The sequence below is a fragment of the Copadichromis virginalis genome, linkage group LG1 (genome assembly GCF_057382275.1).
Source record: "Copadichromis virginalis isolate Kocher_CV1m ecotype Utaka linkage group LG1, C_Virginalis_male_GT1.1, whole genome shotgun sequence".
Classification (NCBI taxonomy): domain Eukaryota; kingdom Metazoa; phylum Chordata; class Actinopteri; order Cichliformes; family Cichlidae; genus Copadichromis; species Copadichromis virginalis.
Window position 1 is genome coordinate 25428689 of NC_140618.1, and position 20548 is coordinate 25449236.

At 42.3% G+C, this 20548-nt stretch overlaps 1 protein-coding gene across 1 annotated transcript; it reads right to left on the minus strand.

Moving 5' to 3' along the window:
- Window positions 1–11: 11 nt before the first annotated feature.
- tmem255b (transmembrane protein 255B) lies at window positions 12–18470 on the minus strand. The gene is made up of 9 exons (XM_085452233.1): window positions 18194–18470; window positions 17402–17544; window positions 17221–17283; window positions 4713–4802; window positions 3728–3808; window positions 2828–2913; window positions 1994–2153; window positions 1577–1723; window positions 12–1271 (listed from the first exon to the last, which is right to left on the minus strand). Exons 1-9 carry the CDS (start codon window positions 18255–18257, stop codon window positions 1026–1028), a joined length of 1080 nt encoding a protein of 359 aa, XP_085308359.1. The 5' UTR covers window positions 18258–18470; the 3' UTR covers window positions 12–1025.
- Window positions 18471–20548: the final 2078 nt, after the last annotated feature.

A 20548-nucleotide genomic window follows, 5' to 3' on the forward strand; every position in this document is an offset into this window, starting at 1 on the left:
GCGCAGCACACTGGGTTATGCAGAGCTGTGCTTTATTGCTTATGAATGTAACAAGATGATGAGACTATGAAGTTACACGGTCTGCCTTTGAGGTGAAAAAAACCTAACAGAAGCACTGAAAAAAAGTTCAACATTTTGGAAAAAATAAACTTATTTGCTTTTCCGATGAGTGAAGGCCAAAACAGGAAAACCTGAAACCCGTTTGCCTGGATTTGTTTGAAAAGTGGAGGACAGACATTACACAAAGTCTTTGAAGACCCGTTTTCAGGCTCTCTGCCTCGGATATTACAGCAAATAAACGTATTTTTGTCAGTGTTGAACTCCTTCAAAGGTGAAGTTTTTTTCAATATAAAGCCCTTACTATGCATTTTTTTACAGGTCCAGCAGTCCCATGCATCGATCACTAACTCAGAGGTCATATCGACTGTAAAGTGCACATTAAATGAATCACACAAACATAATTAAATAACAGCTACATGAACATAATTTACTCTCAGGAAAGCCCTTTGAACTGTACAGTATAATGAGACGATACACAGGACGACTTGCAACTTAGAACAGAAACCAGACCACAGTCAGTATTTAAACTCAGTTTGAAGCCCTCCAAAGGCCAGTCTTAGGCTTAAAAGAATCTTTGACATCTTGAGAAATTTTGCTTATTCACTTTCACTTCACAATTTTTGTCTTTTTTAAGAGAAAACTTGTTAATAATCGAGCAGATTCAGAGGTGCTGGTACTTTTCCCTCATTTCTGGTCTTTTTGCTGCCGTGCAGAGCTTCAGAGCTGTGTGGTACTGAGTGAATAAGCAAGTTTCCTTTGATGGCTACATATTAAAAGGACTCATGTCTACATATTAAACACTACATAACCATAAATCTCTGTATGACTTCACTTGAAACCTATTAGACACACGTGAAACGCAGCATTTAAATCATTGAAATCTCTGTCTCTGAAATGTTTTGTGCTACAGTCAGTCTGACCAGGTGAAGGTGTTTGCAGCACGCTCTCCATATTTGTCTAAAGTCTCAGCAGGCGTAAGGTGGAGGTTTCTCAAAGGCGCTGTAGGAGGATGCATAGAGCACCGGAGCGTTGGGGGTCAGCATGTAGCCTCCTGGGTCCTGGGTGGCTCCCTGAGGCTGTGGCTGGGGGAGAACCTGAGAGGGCAGCTGGCTCTGGTTCTCCTCAGACGGGCAGGAGGAGGGGGAGGAGACAGGGCCTCCCCCAGGAGGGAGCATCTGGGGAGTAGCAGGTGCCTGGTGGTTGGTGTTATGCTGTGGGAGAGGAGGAGAAACAGGAAGTGGTTGGCTGCAAAGGCATGTGGAAGTTCAGCCAAAGAGATATCAAATATCAGCAAAGATCAGTCCTGAGCCATCGATCAGAAATACGTAACCAGTGCAAAACATCTGCTGCGACTCTGTTATGAGCTACAGCTGTGCTTTCAGCTCATGTGTAACAGGCATTAGTTCACTTCCATCACCAGCTGTTTTGATACTAGAGTGCTAGTAGGCAGGAATGTACACTCAGTAGCGAGTGCATCTCCCTGTATTTCACTCTTAGTTTTGGCCTCAGCTCCTACCTGCATGGATACTGGGTAGTTGGGGTAGGCGGGCAGAGCCTGCCCAGACGGACAGAAGTTGGGGTAGGTGAGCATGTGCTGGGTCGGGTTGTACAGGATGTGAGGTGCTGGCGTTGGGCTGGGAGCGATCTGAAGAGCAGGCTTCTGCTGGAGGAAAGGGTAAAACATGCTTTATGTAAAGAGATCACTAAAAACAAGCTGCTGTTAAAATAACCGGTTAACACACATTTACACAGATGCAGGAACACATCAGGAAGTTTAAACTGCTCAAAGTTGATGCGTTTATTTAACCAAATAAGCATGTAGCCAATCATAGCATGTGACTGCTTCTAAACTCTCTGAATTCAAAGTTTTGGGTTTCTGTTTTTTTGGGAGGGAGTGGGGGCAGAGTGAGTTAAATCCTCTTGGACTCCTCACCACGATATCCTTGTACGCGCCGAGGATGGCGGCGGTGATGATGCCCAGGAACAAGCCGATCACGTTGAGCACCACCGAGGTCCACATCAGGCGGTACAGCTGGACCACATCCCAGCAGCCGCTGACCCCGGTGAACTCGTAGTAGTGTGAGGAGTACAGGCTGGAAGATAAGGACAAGTTGTGACATGGCAGGAAAATCGCAGGTGTAACTTATTTAAGTTCTGCTTTATGGCTCTTATTGTAGTTTCCATTTCACATCCCAGACTGTTTTATCCCAAACCTTCCAGGATGGCAAGAAAACAAAGAGTCTCCTACACCATCCATCACTTTTTCTTGCTTTATTATTTCCAGACAGCCTTTTATCGGCTTATGACTGAGTGGTAACGCGGTCAAAGGCACAGGGAGAATGTTTTGAAAGCGCTTTCTCTTGTGTGTGTGTGTGTGTGCGTGTGTGTGTGTGTGTGTGTGTGCGTGTGTGTGCGTGTGCGTGTGTGTGTGCGTGTGTGTGTGTGTGCGTGTGTGTGTGTGTGTGTTAGGCTAAAATATCCAAGATTTAAGAGCTGGCTGTCATACAAGAAAGAGCTGAAATTTCCAGGGTTTCTCTGAGCTCTTTCTCATGTCTGGGATGCTATTTTCCTGCTGCTCTCTGGCCTCTATGTTATTATTAGAAGACTATAAGCTCATAACTGGAAAACAGAAAAAAAAGTGGTTGGCCGGTATTCTAACATGGCCTGCAGAAAAGCTCCTCTAAAACTAAACTGGAGAGAAATGGTTAATTAACACAAACCTGTGTTGTGTTATGGCCTGCAGACCTGCAGTTTGAGTTTGTCTCACCTCTCGCAGTTATACAGGTAGCAACAGTAGCAGGTGTTGCTCCTCACTTTCAGCTTGCATGACTTCTCAAAAGAGTGGCACATCACCTGCAGCTCCAGAGAGTGGATAAATTAGAGAGAGATGGGTTAGATGCAGATGCAGAAACCAGATAAACAAGAACTGCATGGACCAATAACCAAACACACACACACACACAAAGTTGTCAACATATTGCTTCCACAGCATCTACGTTCTTTTTATTTGATTTGCAGAGGGAGACGGAAAGCTGTTGCTTTCAGTGAGCCAGTAAATCTGTGTAGTAACATCATTTGACCACTAGGTGTCACAGCACCCTTTGCAAAAGTTTAAACTGAGCATTAAAAGGTTTGTCAGAGCACACAATCAGTACTGTGGTATATTCTTTAAAGCAGAGGTGTCAAACATAAGGCTGGGGGGCTCAGAACAGGCCCAGCAAAGACTTTAATCTGGTCACTATTGGAAAATGTGAAAGTAGGCGTACATTTTTAATTGTATTTTTATAAGTTTGTCCTACTGAGGAAGACCTCCCCCACTTCCATTCATACTACACCAAAGTCATGTAGTAATAGATAAACATTTGAATTACAGATAAATGCTGTTTTTTCACTATCTGCTATAGGAATTTCACCACGTGTACACAGTAAAGTAAATAAAAAAATCAAGTAAATAAGAGCTATGAAAACATTTTTTACACATTTATTTGTGTTTTTTAAGCTCAGAGAGCTGTGCTGGGAGATTTCCTTCATTGCCTACAGCAGCGTTTATTTCTCATGTAGAAAAACTGAGGCGCACTCTTGAGATGACACTTTATTAAATGTGTATTTAAACTTCTTCACACTGACAGAAAGAGGGGCACAGGGTTTACACATATATCAGAATCACCTCAGTGTAGTAGCTGTCGTAGGCGTAGCCAGATCCACTGGGGTGAAAGTCACACATGCCCTTCTGCATACGCGTAATGTCCTGAAAAAGAGAGCCGTTACACATCCATCCTGATCACATCCTCCGCAACCCTGCTGCAGCGCACCGTCCGCTCTACCCGGTGCACAAAACCCACCTTGTTCAATAAAACCCTTACTGAACTTTATGCAACGTGAAGGCTAATAAAATCATTCTTACTGTCCAGAGCTTGACTGTGCAATAAATGTGACTTTTACAGTCATGAGATCACAAAATGAATATATCTGCAGAGGTCTGATAAGCACCCGGGGATCGATAACGGGGACGGGGTCCAGCTTTGAAACTCTCATTAGGAAGTAGAGGCTCCTTACACAAATAACTGCGAGAAATACTTTATAAAAGGGGATAATTCCCCTGTAAATGAATGGAATTTAAATGTGTTTTATTTGAAATTAAAATGTAATTAGGATGATCACAGTTGGTGAGGAAGAACATTTCTATTTAATGTAATTCTATGTAGTTACTTCTTTGTTTCCTATAAAAACCTGACTGGTTACTCTGTTGTTCTAGTGTTTCTACCTTTAAACAGGTGTAGGCAAATATAATTACAATGTAATTTCAAATAAAATACATTGAAATTACACCTTTAGTTGTGAAGTGTTACCAAAATGCACACAAGCTAAACTCTACACTCTGATTTAACCTGTGAGAGTGTTTGGTGATCACATCCCAGCTGATTTATTGTTGTCATCAAAGTTTCTGTGACACAAAGAATTTAATCAGGCCTGGTATCCTGAAAGTTTGACAGCTTTTCATGTCGCACAGCAGCTCGCTGCAGGGTGAGATTAGTTGGTCTACCTTGCACCCACACGTTTCTTGATCTGACCTTTTGATCTCAGCATGTGTGGTTAAACCCCGTCTGTGAGGATGCCTGCTTGAGTTTATGTCAAATAGAAGTGATACTTACAATAAAGTCTGAAGCAATTATCCCATCGACGATGGCACAGAAGCAGGCAACGATGACTCCGACACTGATGAAGATTATCGAGGACACCAGCTTAAAGAGAAGCGAAGGGAGGAAAGCACAGAGGAGAGTCACGAGACACGATTTAGTAAAACAGAAATAAGAAGTAAGTCAAAAACAAAACTATCAGAGCAGGTGCAGCTTGTGTTTTTGTGTTATTTGCATGCATGTATATCTAAATAAAAGCAAAAACAAGATTTTATAAACTCAACACACAGACACACACACATATTTAAGCTTGGCATGTCTGCTGATTGACTGCAGGGCAATAAAGGCAATGTAGAGACTCTCGCTCTGCCAGCACAGAGGAGCTTTGTGGCTGATTTACAGGCGAAGAAGCAACACGCAGGACAGAGCAAGGTCAGTCCAATTCTCCCACACACGCAGACACACACACATATTCGTCTTCACATCTTTGTGAGGACATCAAATTGACATAATGCTTCCCCTAATTAACCATCAGAAAACAAAGCCGAATCCTAAACTCAAATTTGTACTTCTCAGACAAACTGAACAATGCAGCGCACACGTGGGTCTCCTATAAGGCTTCTTCTGTTAGATAAAATCATTTTCTAATATCACACACGCACACAGCCCAGCAGACCCAGCTGGCTGATCACAGATGTCTGATCATAAACTTTATCATCGAGCATTGGTTACTGTCTGTTCAATCGCTCCTCCAGGACTGAACCTCCTGCACAGAAACACAGTTTCTCTCTCTCTCTGGTAGTTGTAGTTTGAGACCAAAAAGCAAGAAAAAAATAAAAATATTTTTGTAGCTTATTATAATCTGGCATCAGTGGCTTACTGTTTTACAGAGGGCAACAAGTACAGACATAGATGGAAAAACAGTATATAAATGAATATAAAATATAGTTTGTGCAGTTCTAACAAGCTGGAAGTTGTTATGATCGCCGTCTTTTGTCTTCCAATTGTTCAGTTTTTGGTTAGTCGCACTTTAGAAGTCATCTTGTTGGCACAAAAATACTATTTATGCCTGTGAACATTTTTTTATAGATTCAGTTTAAGGAAATCAGAACAAACTGTGTGTTTTTATGACAGGCTGCTAGTAAAAACATGTCTAAAGACTATGTAAAAGGGGATCTTTGCTAGCTTGTCTGTTAGTTTGAAAAAGATTGAATTTGCATTTAGAAAATGACAGAAGAAAATGGAAACAGTTGGTGGGGGGACCACTTCTATAAAAACGGCCATTTCTTTGTTCACCCAGTTCAGGGTGAACACGCTAGCGTTAGCTTTAAAGCTGCTGAGACAACATTCATTGGGATGAACGTGCAAGCTGATCCAGAGGTTAGCTGATCACAATCGCAGCAGATTTATGAACTGAAAACTGAGGCTGGATCTAAATGAAGGAATCGTTAGAGGAGGAACCTTTCACAACCACAGAAACAAGTATGGGGTCTGTAACTTGGACCCTGTAGATCGTGATGGTCACAACAATCAGCTCCAGGTATTAAAACAGGATGTTGTTTTGTGTTCTTTCTTTTCCATAAATCATCAAACTCTTTTAGCAAAACAGGTTTGCGGATGATTACACTGTCCCGTTTATTTGGGGAAAAATGGATACGAAGGCATATTAATTCTGAGCTTTTCCTGAGCAAAGTGAAATAAGAGGCAGGCTGAGAATATAAGCTTTTCTGGGTGGGTTTTATCTGCCACTGGTCCAGACTCTCTGCTTCATTAGCGGTTTAAATGGCTCCGCTTTTATGGGCTGCAAGTGGGAGATGAGGCCAACGGCAGAGACAATAGAGCCTGACAACTGCATTACTTCACATTACCTTAGCACCAGCTGCCAGCGCATAAAATATCCATGCCACCCAAACCTCCCCTGATACTGAAAAATCAAATAGTGTAAAAGATTAAAGACACGCGGCATACTGTAGATGGTTTTCTACTCTCAGGAGCCGCTTTGGGGAAGAAACATTAAAAAGATGGGAAAGTAATTCAGTTGAATCCTTTTACTGACATGCAACTGTAAAGTGTGAAGTAATTTACTTCATTACCGTATCTCTGAATTTAATCTGCTACATTTTAAAGCAGTTTTTTTTTAATTCTACATGAAAACAGTCAAAGGCGCGTCAAGCACCTCTGTAAGATTTATTCTGATAGTGCTCAGAACGTTGAGCCTTTTCTCTAATCCTCGTTCATTTACACAATGTTTGGGAAGAGCTGATCTACAGCGAGTGCAGAATTATTAGGCAAGTTGTATTTTTGAGGAATAATTTTATTATTGAACAACAACCATGTTCTCAATGAACCCAAAAAACTCATTAATATCAAAGCTGAATGTTTTTGGAAGTAGTTTTTAGTTTGTTTTTAGTTTTAGCTATTTTAGGGGGATATCTGTGTGTGCAGGTGACTATTACTGTGCATAATTATTAGGCAACTTAACAAAAAACAAATATATACCCATTTCAATTATTTATTTTTACCAGTGAAACCAATATAACATCTCCACATTCACAAATATACATTTCTGACATTCAAAAACAAAACAAAAACAAATCAGTGACCAATATAGCCACCTTTCTTTGCAAGGACACTCAAAAGCCTGCCATCCATGGATTCTGTCAGTGTTTTGATCTGTTCACCATCAACATTGCGTGCAGCAGCAACCACAGCCTCCCAGACACTGTTCAGAGAGGTGTACTGTTTTCCCTCCTTGTAAATCTCACATTTGATGATGGACCACAGGTTCTCAATGGGGCTCAGATCAGGTGAACAAGGTGGCCATGTCATTAGTTTTTCTTCTTTTATACCCTTTCTTGCCAGCCACGCTGTGGAGTACTTGGACGCGTGTGATGGAGCATTGTCCTGCATGAAAATCATGTTTTTCTTGAAGGATGCAGACTTCTTCCTGTACCACTGCTTGAAGAAGGTGTCTTCCAGAAACTGGCAGTAGGACTGGGAGTTGAGCTTGACTCCATCCTCAACCCGAAAAGGCCCCACAAGCTCATCTTTGATGATACCAGCCCAAACCAGTACTCCACCTCCACCTTGCTGGCGTCTGAGTTGGACTGGAGCTCTCTGCCCTTTACCAATCCAGCCACGGGCCCATCCATCTGGCCCATCAAGACTCACTCTCATTTCATCAGTCCATAAAACCTTAGAAAAACCAGTCTCGAGATATTTCTTGGCCCAGTCTTGATGTTTCAGCTTGTGTGTCTTGTTCAGTGGTGGTCGTCTTTCAGCCTTTCTTACCTTGGCCATGTCTCTGAGTATTGCACACCTTGTGCTTTTGGGCACTCCAGTGATGTTGCAGCTCTGAAATATGACCAAACTGGTGGCAAGTGGCATCTTGGCAGCTGCACGCTTGACTTTTCTCAGTTCATGGGCAGTTATTTGGTGCCTTGGTTTTTCCACACGCTTCTTGCGACCCTGTTGACTATTTTGAATGAAACGCTTGATTGTTCGATGATCACGCTTCAGAAGCTTTGCAATTTTGAGACTGCTGCATCCCTCTGCAAGATATCTCACTATTTTTGACTTTTCTGAGCCTGTCAAGTCCTTCTTTTGACCCATTTTGCCAAAGGAAAGGAAGTTGCCTAATAATTATGCACACCTGATATAGGGTGTTGATGTCATTAGACCACACCCCTTCTCATTACAGAGATTCACATCACCTAATATGCTTAATTGGTAGTAGGCTTTTGAGCCTATACAGCTTGGAGTAAGACAACATGCATGAAGAGGATGATGTGGACAAAATACTCATTTGCCTAATAATTCTGCACTCCCTGTACATTATCAACAGTACAGTTACTCTATAGAGTGAATACACTACCTGCCCAATCTCCGGTTCCACACCTTCTTTCACCTGATGGACATCAGTTATTTTTTCATTCATTCATTGCATAGCCACACACACACACACACACACACACACACACACACAAAACTATGGTTTGTTACATCGAATGTGCATGGAGCTGGCTCCAGACGAGGATGCCTAGATTACTTGTTTTTGGGGGCAATCAACTTGGTCAGACTGGACTATTTGAAGAAATGAACAGGCTCAGTACAGCTGGAACTAAACCCAGTTAAATATTTAGCTATTGTTTATTCTAAGCTCACAGATTTAGCTAAATTAAACCACATCCCACTTTTAAAGAAAGTCAAATACGATCTAGCTAGATGGAAGTCACTACCCATATCACTCATGGGAAGGGTCGTTTCAATAAAAATAATGGTTTTGCCAAGAATCAGTCATTTATCCTCAATGATCCAGAGTAAACCTTCACCCTTTGGAAAGATGAAGCCCCATGTATTAGCTTAAAAACACTACAGAAGACCAAGGATAGAGGAGGACAAGGTCTGCCTAACTTTCACCACTTCATCTTAGCCAACAGGCTACAATACATCTCAGGACAGCATCATTGACAGCATGGTGGGAGTTTTAAAAAAAATGACTGAGTCTTTAAATGACTAGAAATCCCAGTCTCCAATTAATACAATACAAAATCACGAACAGAGTGCACTACACAGGTCGATGGATGTTCATGATGGGTTTTATGTCATCTAACACCTGCTCACGCTGTCAAGGGAAAACACCTGACAATTACATCCGTGCTCTTTGGTTCCGTCCACCTGTTCATGTTTTGGTGCTGGATATGTGAAACCCATCAAAGTGCTCCAGCCTCCCCTTCAGTTTGCTTTTCTGGCGACTTAGATGATGTCATTATGGAGATGAACACAGTCCGCCTTATGCATTTCTAAGAAGACCTCATGAACTGGAAAAATAAAAATAATCTTAGCATTAACCAATATAGAGGGGGTAAGGGCTTGGGGCGTCTGGAGGTTTGCTAGGTGTAGGTCCCCTCCATGCCTTCCTCAGGTCCTGGAGGGCGGGGCTGTGGCTTCCCACACCCACTGTTAGACACTTACATGGAGAAACCTCATGAACACAAGTGCTAACGTATACCGGTACCCAGACACACACTATCTTGGGCTGCTGCTGCCTCTAAAAATATCTTGTATTATTAGTACTGTGTGCTTCTCAGTAACAATGTCATTGTTATTTATGTTGGTTGTTGCCGTGGTTTCTCTGCTGTTTGAAGCAGATTCTCAGTGTTTTCTCTCTCTCATCTTCTTCTTCTCCTCTATTTTTCTCTCCCTGTCTTTCTATTAACTTTCCTTCCAGCTTCCTCTTTCTTTCATATCCCCTGGTCTTGTCCATTGTGGTTGTAACAATCCAAAGTAAAAAATCCAAATAAAGTCCCAATAAAATAGAGCTATCAAGTGGACCATTATAGCGAATGCCATTACGCTCAACTTGTGAAAGTAAATCTGTTTGGCATTTTCTGGCCTTCTGATTGCTAAACTGCTGGACAGGACAGGGAAAAAAGAAGAAGAAAGAAACACAGAGAGGAACCCCCCCCCACACACACACACACACACACACTAATAACATAAAATGAGGAATTTTACAACCTGGGTAAAGATACCTATCAGGTTATGTAAGCAAAGTTGCTGACCTCTGCAAGGACTTCCTCCCCTGCTCAGTGGTCCAGCGTGCTATCATGTCACCAGCTGAACACACCTCTATTAAGAAGCAATCGTCCCCCGGCCAGTTGGGTAAAATACGACCCTCTCGGAAGCTGCAAGGTGACCATGAGGACGGCAGCGTGTGAGATACCGGCAGTGCCTATGGGAGAGGCCACCGGGGTAACGAACACGAGCCACGTGAAGCGTGTGGTCATAAAGAAACATTACAGGGTCTGAGGGCAGTGAAGCCTGTTATCACACTGGATGTGTGAGAGCAGATAGAAGTGGAGGGTTTTTTTACAGACAGATTTTCACGCTTCACAGTCCGTCACAAAGGACAAAATGAAACGTGGCTGGACGAGTCATTAACATTTGTAAAGCTTTATTCAACAAATAGACAGAGAGAGCTTTCCCTTTAGCTTACTTTGAATTAGATCACGAGGAAAAGGGATCAACAGTTGGACAGAAACGGGAGAGAAGACGCATAAAATGAACAGGGAAAGAAGGCACAGGTGAGGTCAGTCAGACACTAACAGGGGTGGGAAGATCAACCTTCAAAACTGGAAAACCGGAAAAGTATGTGCGTTTATTGCACCCAAAGTGTCAGACCTCCAACCAGGTGGCTTTTTGCCACATTTTTAAAGATGAGTCCGAAAAGGTCCTAATGTAGACTATAGCAGATTCTCAGCTACATAAATAAATAAAGACACACATGTTTATATTGTGTGAGCCTTTTATATTCACTTAGTGTTTTTTAATATTTGTTCTTTCTTTGCCTCATAGATATTCTGTAATTTGCTCGTCTCACTGCTGTTGTTTTATTGTTGTCTTTATTCTGTGATAAAGCAGTTAGCTGTGCATGTTTGATTTAGCTGTTTTTGCCCTTCCTCACAAAACCACAGACAGCTCTGTGTCCTTGTCTAATTTTCCAAATTTTGACATGGAAGTTTCAAAGTTTGCTAGAAACATTCCTCTGAGATTTTGGTCCATGTCAACATCTCAGCATCACAAAGTTGCTGCAAGTGTGTCAGCTGCACATCTATGATGGGAATCTCACATTCCACCACATCCTAAAGCTGCTCTATTGCAGCGGTCCCCAACCTTTTTTGTGCCACGGACCGGTTTATGCCTGACAATATTTTCACCGACCGGCCTTTGAGGTGTCGCGGATAAATACAACAAAATAAAACTAGTACCGGTACCGAAAAAAAGAAGATTTATTCATAACACACGTGAAAAGACCCAGGAAAACCGAGTTAACGATAAAAACGATAACAAAATAACGCTGAAAACCGATAAAACCCCTGAAAACCATACATTTCACACCTGAGTCTCAACTCTCGCGGCCCGGTACCAAACGACTCACGGACCGGTCCGAGGCCCGGGGGTTGAGGACCGCTGCTCTATTGGACCGAGATCTGGTGACTGTGGAGGCCATTTGAGTCCAGTGAACTCATTGTGATGTTCAAGAAATCAGTTTGAGCTAATGTGAGCTCTACAACACAGCGTGTTATCCTGGTGGAAGCAGAAGATGGGTACACTGTGCTCACAAAGGGATGGCCATATCAGGTAGGCTGTAACGTTTAAGCAATGCTCATTTTGAGCTCAGGGGCCCAAAATGTGCCATGAAAATTTGCCCTAGCAGCCAGAACTGCTGATACGAGGCAGGGTGGATCCCTGCTTTCATGCTGTTTATGCAAAATTCTGACTTTTCCATCTGAATGTTGAAAAAGAAATTGAGACTCAGACAGACCAGGCAATTTTTTTCCAATCCTCTGTTGTCCAACTTTGGTGGGCCTTGTTCATTTTATCTGACAGGACCACCCAGTGTTGTCTGCTGCAGCTGTAGAACTTCACTAGGTCATCTTGATCATGTCTACATGCCTAAATGCTTTGAGTTTCTACCACGAGATTGGCTTAATAGATACTTGCATTAAAGAAAGTTAAGCAGGCATAGGTCTGTGTATTTTCTATATAATACTTTTTTGGTCACTTTTACCACTTATCATTTGTTGTTATTTTTATTTAGTATGTCAACCTCACCTGAGAATTCTAATGTGCATAAAAACTGCTATAAAATTTCATTTTAGCTGCTTTGATTTGGGTGGGCCTGATCTCTGATAACAACGAGACGGCCTACCTGAAGGAGATTAGGAATCTGGAGAACTGGTGCCAGAGGAACAACCTCCTTCTAAACGTCAGTAAGACAAAGGAGCTGATAGTGGACTTCAGCACTAAGCAGGAGAGGAACTACCAGACCCCCGTCATCAACGAGTGCCCAGTGGAGAGAGTGGACAGCTTCAAATACCTCGGAGTTCACATCACGCAGGACCTGTCATGGTCCTGTCACATCAACACCGTGGTGAAAAAGGCCCGACAGCGTCTCTACCACCTCAGACGCTTGAGAGACTTCCAACTGCCCTCCAAGGTGCTCAGGAACTTTTACTCGTGCACCACAGAGAGCATCCTGGCGGGAAACATCTTAACCTGGTTCGGGAACAGCACCATGCAGGACAGACGAGCTCTACAGAGGGTTGTGCGGTCAGCTGAGCGCACCATCCGCTCCGAGCTCCCTGACCTGCACTCAATCTACAGCAGGCGGTGCCGGACCAAGGCCAGGAAGATCGTGAAGGACCTCAGCCATCCCAACAACAGACTGTTCTCTCTGTTGAGGTCAGGAAAGCGATTCCGCTCCCTGAAGACCAACACAGAGAGACTGAGGAGGAGCTTCTTCCCGCAGGCGATACGGTCTCTCAATCACACCACCACACAGTACTGACCCACACATATGGTTCTTACACACACACTGGACTTTCTGGACTTTGGTTTTGCACAACACTGGTCACTATATTCTTCATTTCCGGTTAATACTTGTACAGCTGCTGTTATTGTGTATATATTTATTTATATTTAGATTTCTTCATACATTCTTATATAGTTCTATATTGTGTATTTTGTTGTACAGTTATTTTATTTTCAACTTTAATTTATATATTTTATCTTATTCTTTCCCAGTTAAATTTACCCTTCATTCTAATTTGTGTTGTACAGTTATTTCATTTTTAACCTTAATTTATATTTTATTCCTTCTTAGTTAAATTTACCCTTTTTAATTTTTCATATTTATTTCCTATCTTATTCATAGCCTTTTCCTTTTTTGTTTTCTTTAGGTCACGAGCAGTTGTCCAAGCATTTCACTACATATCGTACTGTGTATGACTGTGTACGTGACAAATAAAAATTTGAATTTGAATTTGAATTGATTTGATTTGATTTTACAAACCTTCATTCAAACAGGAAACTTCTGTTTGACTGCAGTAGATGAGCTTATCACTTCTCTTCAAACCACATCAAAATCTTCATCTGCTGTTGTATGAAGTCAAAGGACCAAAAGCGTTGGCCAACCCAGGAAGCGAGGCAGGCTCCGGTGCTCTCAGGTGTCCGCGGCATTGTGGCACAGTTAGTTGTTCTTTAATGAGCGGCCTCGCTCTGCGAGCCAGCTCTCGTGTTACAGGACAAGCCTCAGATGCAAGAGGGAAGAAGATACCTACGTGAGAGCCGTGCCACGTATGCCTTATAAGAGACACCGTAGACCAGCGATCACACCATTAAAGTTTAAAGCACAGAGCTGGGAGTGATGCCAGAGAGACAGAGACGGCAGCTTTCGGTGTCTTTCCTGCTGTCCACACATTTAAATCCACACAGTCTGAGAACTGAAACAACGAGGACTGCAGATCTTTATAAAGATTTTAAAAGCAGGTTTATACTGGACCCTGTGGGCCGTAAACACACATGCAAACACACACACACACACACACACACACACACACACACACACACACACACAGATGCTACATTTCTTTACATATGTGAACAAGCACAAGGATATCTTGGTAGACCAGATCAGATACGATACACTGCAGAGCCAATGTGATCTGACCAGGTCCACGACACCTGGACAACACATGAAAAATTCACAGCACAGACACACAAACACACAGAAATTCAGGTGCAGTCATTCAGGGACAGGAAAAAAGAATCGATCTGTTTTAGGACACAGTTTACTTGAATCTAACTCACTTCCCTTTAGCACACGATCATTTGACAAATACGGCTGCTATAGCCAAACGTTTACCTGAGACCTGATGACCCGGAGGCCTAATTGAGTGCGTCATACACCCATTCACTCACTCACAAAGTCTGTTGGATCGTTTGCTTCTTGCTAAATTCATTGTTTGTTATACTACAGCGAGGGGGGCAGATTTCCTCACCTCCTATCTACAAAACCTTTATCTTTATTTGCACCCTGATTAGACAGGAGCTCCTTCACGCACCAGAAAAAACCAAAGAAATGAAATAAAAGGACACATCCAAACGCAGAAGCAATGTCTTTACAAAATCCGATGCCCTCATCTCAAATGCAGCTTTAATACACCCGTCATCAACCACGCCCGTACTCCTCCATTAATAAGAAAACCCTGTGTAATCAAATATTTGCTTTAGCTTCGACACCTTCTGTGGTTTGAAAACACCCTTATCATACCGAGTCTCTCAGAAACCAAACATGACAAAGGGTCATTTATCACCGTTGCCATTCAGTAATCTAGACCAGGATCCAATCAGCCTACATTCAGCTAGCTTTATCAACTTACGCACTTTTCCACACGCAGCACACTGAAATGTGAAATATTTTTATGCCTGTGGGGCCATAATTTCCCGCCCCCGACTGGATTACAGTGCTTTAATCTTACAAGCACTTAGCTGAGCCCTCCTTCTCTTACCTCCACAACAACAGTGGCAACAACGCCAGCCGCTTATTTAGGCTCTAAAAAGATTTCAGAAGTCTAAGTCAGGCGTAAGGGTGGGGGCGAGATGTGCCGCCGTGAGAACATGCTGCAGCTCGTCCAGAGGTCTGGAAGGGAAAGCAAACAGGACGCCGTCGAGGAGGAAGGAGATGAAGGCATGAATGATTTTAGTTGCAATATTTGAAATCGATGGTTGATTGGAGATCAACAGGGGGTAAAAAAAAAGGCAGATTTGGAGATGAATTTGATTTTTGATGGTGAGGAGGAGAGGGTGGAGTCCAGAATGACACATGGGCTGCTGACCTCGGGAAAATGATGAGACGTCAAAGAGGAGGTCCGGCACTTTCCAGAGCAGGAACAGTTTAGTTTTCTTGCTGTTCAGTTTGAGGAGCCTCAGAGAGACTGAAGGCTGACAGTCACTACCAAGGCTCTGCTTTGAATTTAAATACTGAGGAATTCCCCTGTGAGGGTTACAGAGCTACAACATCCAGCATGCCAGCCCGAATAACCTCTGTTATCCAGCGAAGCAGCTGAGAAAACTAATCAGACCTCAGCTCGACAGCTGGATGAGCTGAGCGTTAAAATCAGGACAAACTTGCAGGTGAAAAACGAGGAGTGGTACCTCACTGATGTCACACACTTAGTCTCATGCTGGGTTTCATGTGCTGTGAATGTGATCCTGACCGGCCGACTTAAATGTCACAGCGCAGCTTCTGGTTGCTGCTGGTCTTGAGGCAGCGTTGGCCTTGTTGGCAGCCGACACAAACAGCTCAGCGCTGTGGCCATTTTTAAAACCTCCTAATTCACATTCGAAATCCACTTTATGTACTGTGGAGTTTTTCAGAAGCTCTAATCTTTCTGTAGACAGGCCTACCTGTAATCACCACTCCTGAATCATTTAACATGATCGTTTCTTTGAGCACAGAGAGCCACTGTGAGGATATAATACCTGTGTCCCTGCCTCAAATAAAGGGGCGCTGTCAGCAACTGACCAATACTAACCCAATTTCTCTTCTTGTCACTGAAGTCCAGAGAAAAATATATTCACTTCCTCTCACCGCAAATCCTGTCACGCACACTAACCCGGGCACAAGGACCGAGGATGCATTAGGCCTCCCGTGAGTAATCCGATTTGCTTCGTGCTCATAAGAGCAAATTCCCACAAAACAGTTTAGGGAATTTGTAAAGTTTGTAACATAATCCTTTAATTTGTGATGTATATATATCCTGTTTTCCAGGAACAAAGCCTCATTTTTAGAGGATGAGTGTGATGGAGATTAAAAAGCTGACAGAAATCGCACAAAAAAAAGGCTTCAGTGCAGCTTCACCTGCTTCACCCACATGTCTGTGATGAAGCCATACCGGTGCAAACTAGCAGCATGTGACTGAAGCTGACCAACTTCACATTTTACATAACTGAGCCAGATGTTCCCATACACCGAATAAATCACTCATATGTAAGATATCACCTGAGAGCAAACCCCCCAACAAGGCTGTGGTGATGTAAACACACATTAACTGATGCTTCTGTTTGAGGGTAAATATATGTAGACATGCACCATAATTTTAAGTACACTTGCAGCTCCTCCTTATGCAAATAATTTGGTTGTAATCAGCCAGTGATGCAGAAAATCCTCCAAAAACCTGTGCTAGATATCATTTCTTGAAATAGAGGTGTGGTTTAGGAGGTGGGGCAGGTCGTGTGCTAATTAGGTAGGTTAGTGGTTTGATCCCTGGCTGCTACAGTGTGCATGGCAGAGTACCCTTGGGCAAGATACTGAACTCTGAGTTGCTCCTGATGCATTCACAGGGTGTGAATATTGGATAGAAAACACTTTGACTCTGTTTTTGTTGACCTGTCCAGTTTACCCTGCCTCTGGTAACCATGAATTGGACAAGGGGAAGAAAATGGATGGATGGATATTGGTCACTTCATCTGAGGGATTTTTTTTTATGGGAGTAAAAACTTATACCTATATCAAACCAGAAATGTTATAACCAGTCAGTTTATTTTTTAAAGTTTCTGATTATTTGAGGTCTGATTTAAGAATATGGAGGTCTACATGGAGACAAACAGGTGTTGGAGGACAAGAATAACTGAAATCATCATCCGCATTTGAATCTGACAAGAGGAGCACACTCACCATAGGTCTGCGGTTTTCCACCAGGTGGATGCCAACAATACCCAGAAATGCTCCGAAACTCAACTGCAGGGCACAGAAAGCAGAAACTGTGAGTATACACGTGAAGGGTCTGAGAGAGGAGCAGAAATGTCTGTTTCATGACTGAGAGCACGTTAACTGAGTAAAGGTGACCGCCACTCACTATTATGCCCGGGTATAGTCCAACGACCGGCACGTTGTCGGTGCGAGTGGCCGAGATCAGACCTACGGTCAGCACCAGCAGACCCAGAGTGAGCAGAGAGATGGTCACCCACAGAGCAGTTCTCCTCCGACGATGGTACTGAGCTGCAGGGTGACAGAAAACCTCTTTTACATTCAAACACACTCAGGAAACATCTTTCACCCAACTCGCCTGATTGTGATGGTTTAGACTGCTGACTGTTGCAATCATGCAGCTGAAATGCCTCATGTTAATGTCAAGGCACCTTCATTTGTCTCTTTATTATTGTAGGTTTATCATTTGCAGCACATCTCATTTTTGAGATGTTTTTCTTTAGAAGGACATGCTCAGGAAATTTTTATTACACAGAAGGAAAACAATGAATGAACAGTAGAGTGAAAATTAAATGACAGTGCAGTAAAGCAGGATTTAAAAAAAGGAAAAGCATAAAACTATGTGAGTAAATCAATTTTTTCCTGAACTTGTCTCACATAAAGTCCCTTTTATCTGAGAATTAAACTCTGCAGGAGTTATCCAACCTTTTCCTCAGATATTTAACTACACATAAACGCTTCCTGGACAAATAATCCTAGATGAATAAATAAGATTATATATATATATATATATATATATATATATATATATATATATATATATATATATATATATATATATAAATCTAAAAGATAAAATAATATAAAAACCTTTAAGATAAAATAAATTAAAAGGTAACATTTTCAGGTCTGTTGACTGAGAAAGTGACTGTAGGTGTACCTGTTGGATCCAGAGGTTCAGGCGCAGTTTGCCGACTTATCTGCGGGGTTTCGGGCTGCTGCATGTTCACTCTGCGAGGATGGATCTGCCCTGAAACGAAGAGACAGATCAGGAGGATGGAGGCGATTCTCGCAGTGTTTTATTTCTCGACTTTTCTGTCTCTTTAAAACCGACTCCTCATCCCCTTCGAGGCTGCAGGTTCGCGCAGGTTTCTTGTTGTAATCCACTCAGTGTCCAGATGTGGGGTCTGATCACAGCTGACTGCCTCTGAGCTCACGAGGGCTCAACTTTACTTGAAGCCTTAAAAGGAGAGCGACACACAGAGAGAGAGAGGCCAATCAGCTTCCTGTATTCACCTCGGTGATCAATTATTCAGTTATTGATCTTACATAAGTCGATATATATCTCCGATTTGATTTATGCTGAAAGTAATTACACGATCAAACTTTACGCACGATGTGATGCAACAGAGGGTTTGATGTATGCTTGCTGAGTGTTGATGTTTGCAGACGGATGGATCACACCTGGTCGGGATGCAGCGCACTTGCTGTAGATGTAAAAGAAATATAGGACTGCAGCGCCCTCCGTCGGCTAAGATTGGAATTAGCAACACACCTATGAGGTGAGGACACGTCGTGGGATGTTCTGGAAATTGTTGCCCATCCTGTTTGCCTGTCGGTTAAATATAAATAAGCTCATATGTAGGACATTAAAATTTGATTTTTCATGAAGGTAAATATGTTCAAAGACTCAAACATTTTTTTCCAGCTTATTAAATTCAGAGCCTATCCCAGCTGCCATATGGCGAGAGAGGCGGGCTTCACCCTGAACGGTCGCCAGTCTCTCGCAGGGCTAACACAGGGAGACAGACACCCATTCACTCTCAAGAGTCACTTTAGAGTCACCAGTTAACATAACTCCACTAACTGCGTGTCTTTGGACCGTGGGAGGAAGCTGAGGTACCACAAATCAGACCTTTATCACTGTGTACTCTTTTTCATGTTAGGATATAATGTGCAGGTATTCGTTTTTTCCATTTGGTGCTTAAACTGTAGTGTGTAAAATAGTGTAAAACTATAACACTATCAATTCTTTACAATTTAAAGTCTCCAAAAGTTGATACTACTCAGATTTTTATTAGTCAGAAGTGACCGTTTTGATTTTGCTCATTCTCATAGTCAAAACTATATAATTGTTCATATCATTTTATTTGTTATTATTCAGACTCTTCATTATGTTGCTTAAATACATTTATCCACTGTTTCTAAGGACACATTTGGAGGTCACAACGCTTGAATTTTGCTCCTTCAGATTTCTAGATCTTACAATTTATTTTGCAACAACATTAATAAATTACTTGGAAACTTAGGTCTATAGACTGCTTAAGTTGAATACAAGTGGCTTAAAGGCGGTTTGATAAGTATCCCTACAGATCCAGATACATGATACTAGCAGGTGAGTAGTGGTACTGTGTGACTATCTGACATGGTTCATTTCACTGCTTTGAGGTAAAAGACGACTTTCCCCTCATAGGGGTCGTGGATGTTTTCGTAGCTGATCTTTTCAGACACCACTCTGCACTGGATCTTGGCTTCCTTCTCTCCGACCAGGCTGAACCGAACGGCCACCAGTGGGTTGACATAAGTAGGCTGTAAAAGAAAGAAAGAAAGAAGAAGAGGCAGAGTGTTGGTTCCTTACCCAAGTGCAACATAAGAACGAGGGTACCTGAACAGAAAAAAAAGTGCTTATGATGTGGCACCGAATCATCTCAAGACTCTTATGATAAAATAATGGTAGAGAACCTGCAACAGTATAAATAAAAAACTCCAACAATCCAACAATCATCAGTGAACAAGCACTCAACAAAGAGGATTGTGAATTCGGTGTCCATATCTGACATCCAGAGATCAAAGCAAATGAGACACGATGTTTCTAATTTTAGCACTTCTGTGCATGTGAACAAAGGGAGACACAAACATTCGTTTAAAGAGCGAGTTCTGGTCAAAGCACTGAAGATCAAAGTAGTTCCACCCAGAGTAAATGTCTGGCTGTGTTTTAGGGCCAAATACCATAACTGTAGTTTTGTTTGTATTTGGCTCATCCAGGCCATTATAGATGAAAATCCCAGGGTGTGATCTCCATAGCAAAATAAAACGCCTCTAGTGTTTTCATATATTTAGCCTTTATTGGACAAAATGGTTGAGAATGGGCAGGAAATTTGGTCCAGGCTGAATTAAACCCAGGTCTCTGCAGCCTTTCAGCACATAGCCATGCTCTGCATCCTGTATGCTCCACTAATATGTTTCATCTTTGTTCTTCAGTTCAACTCATGTTATCAAATTAAGTAAGTAATGA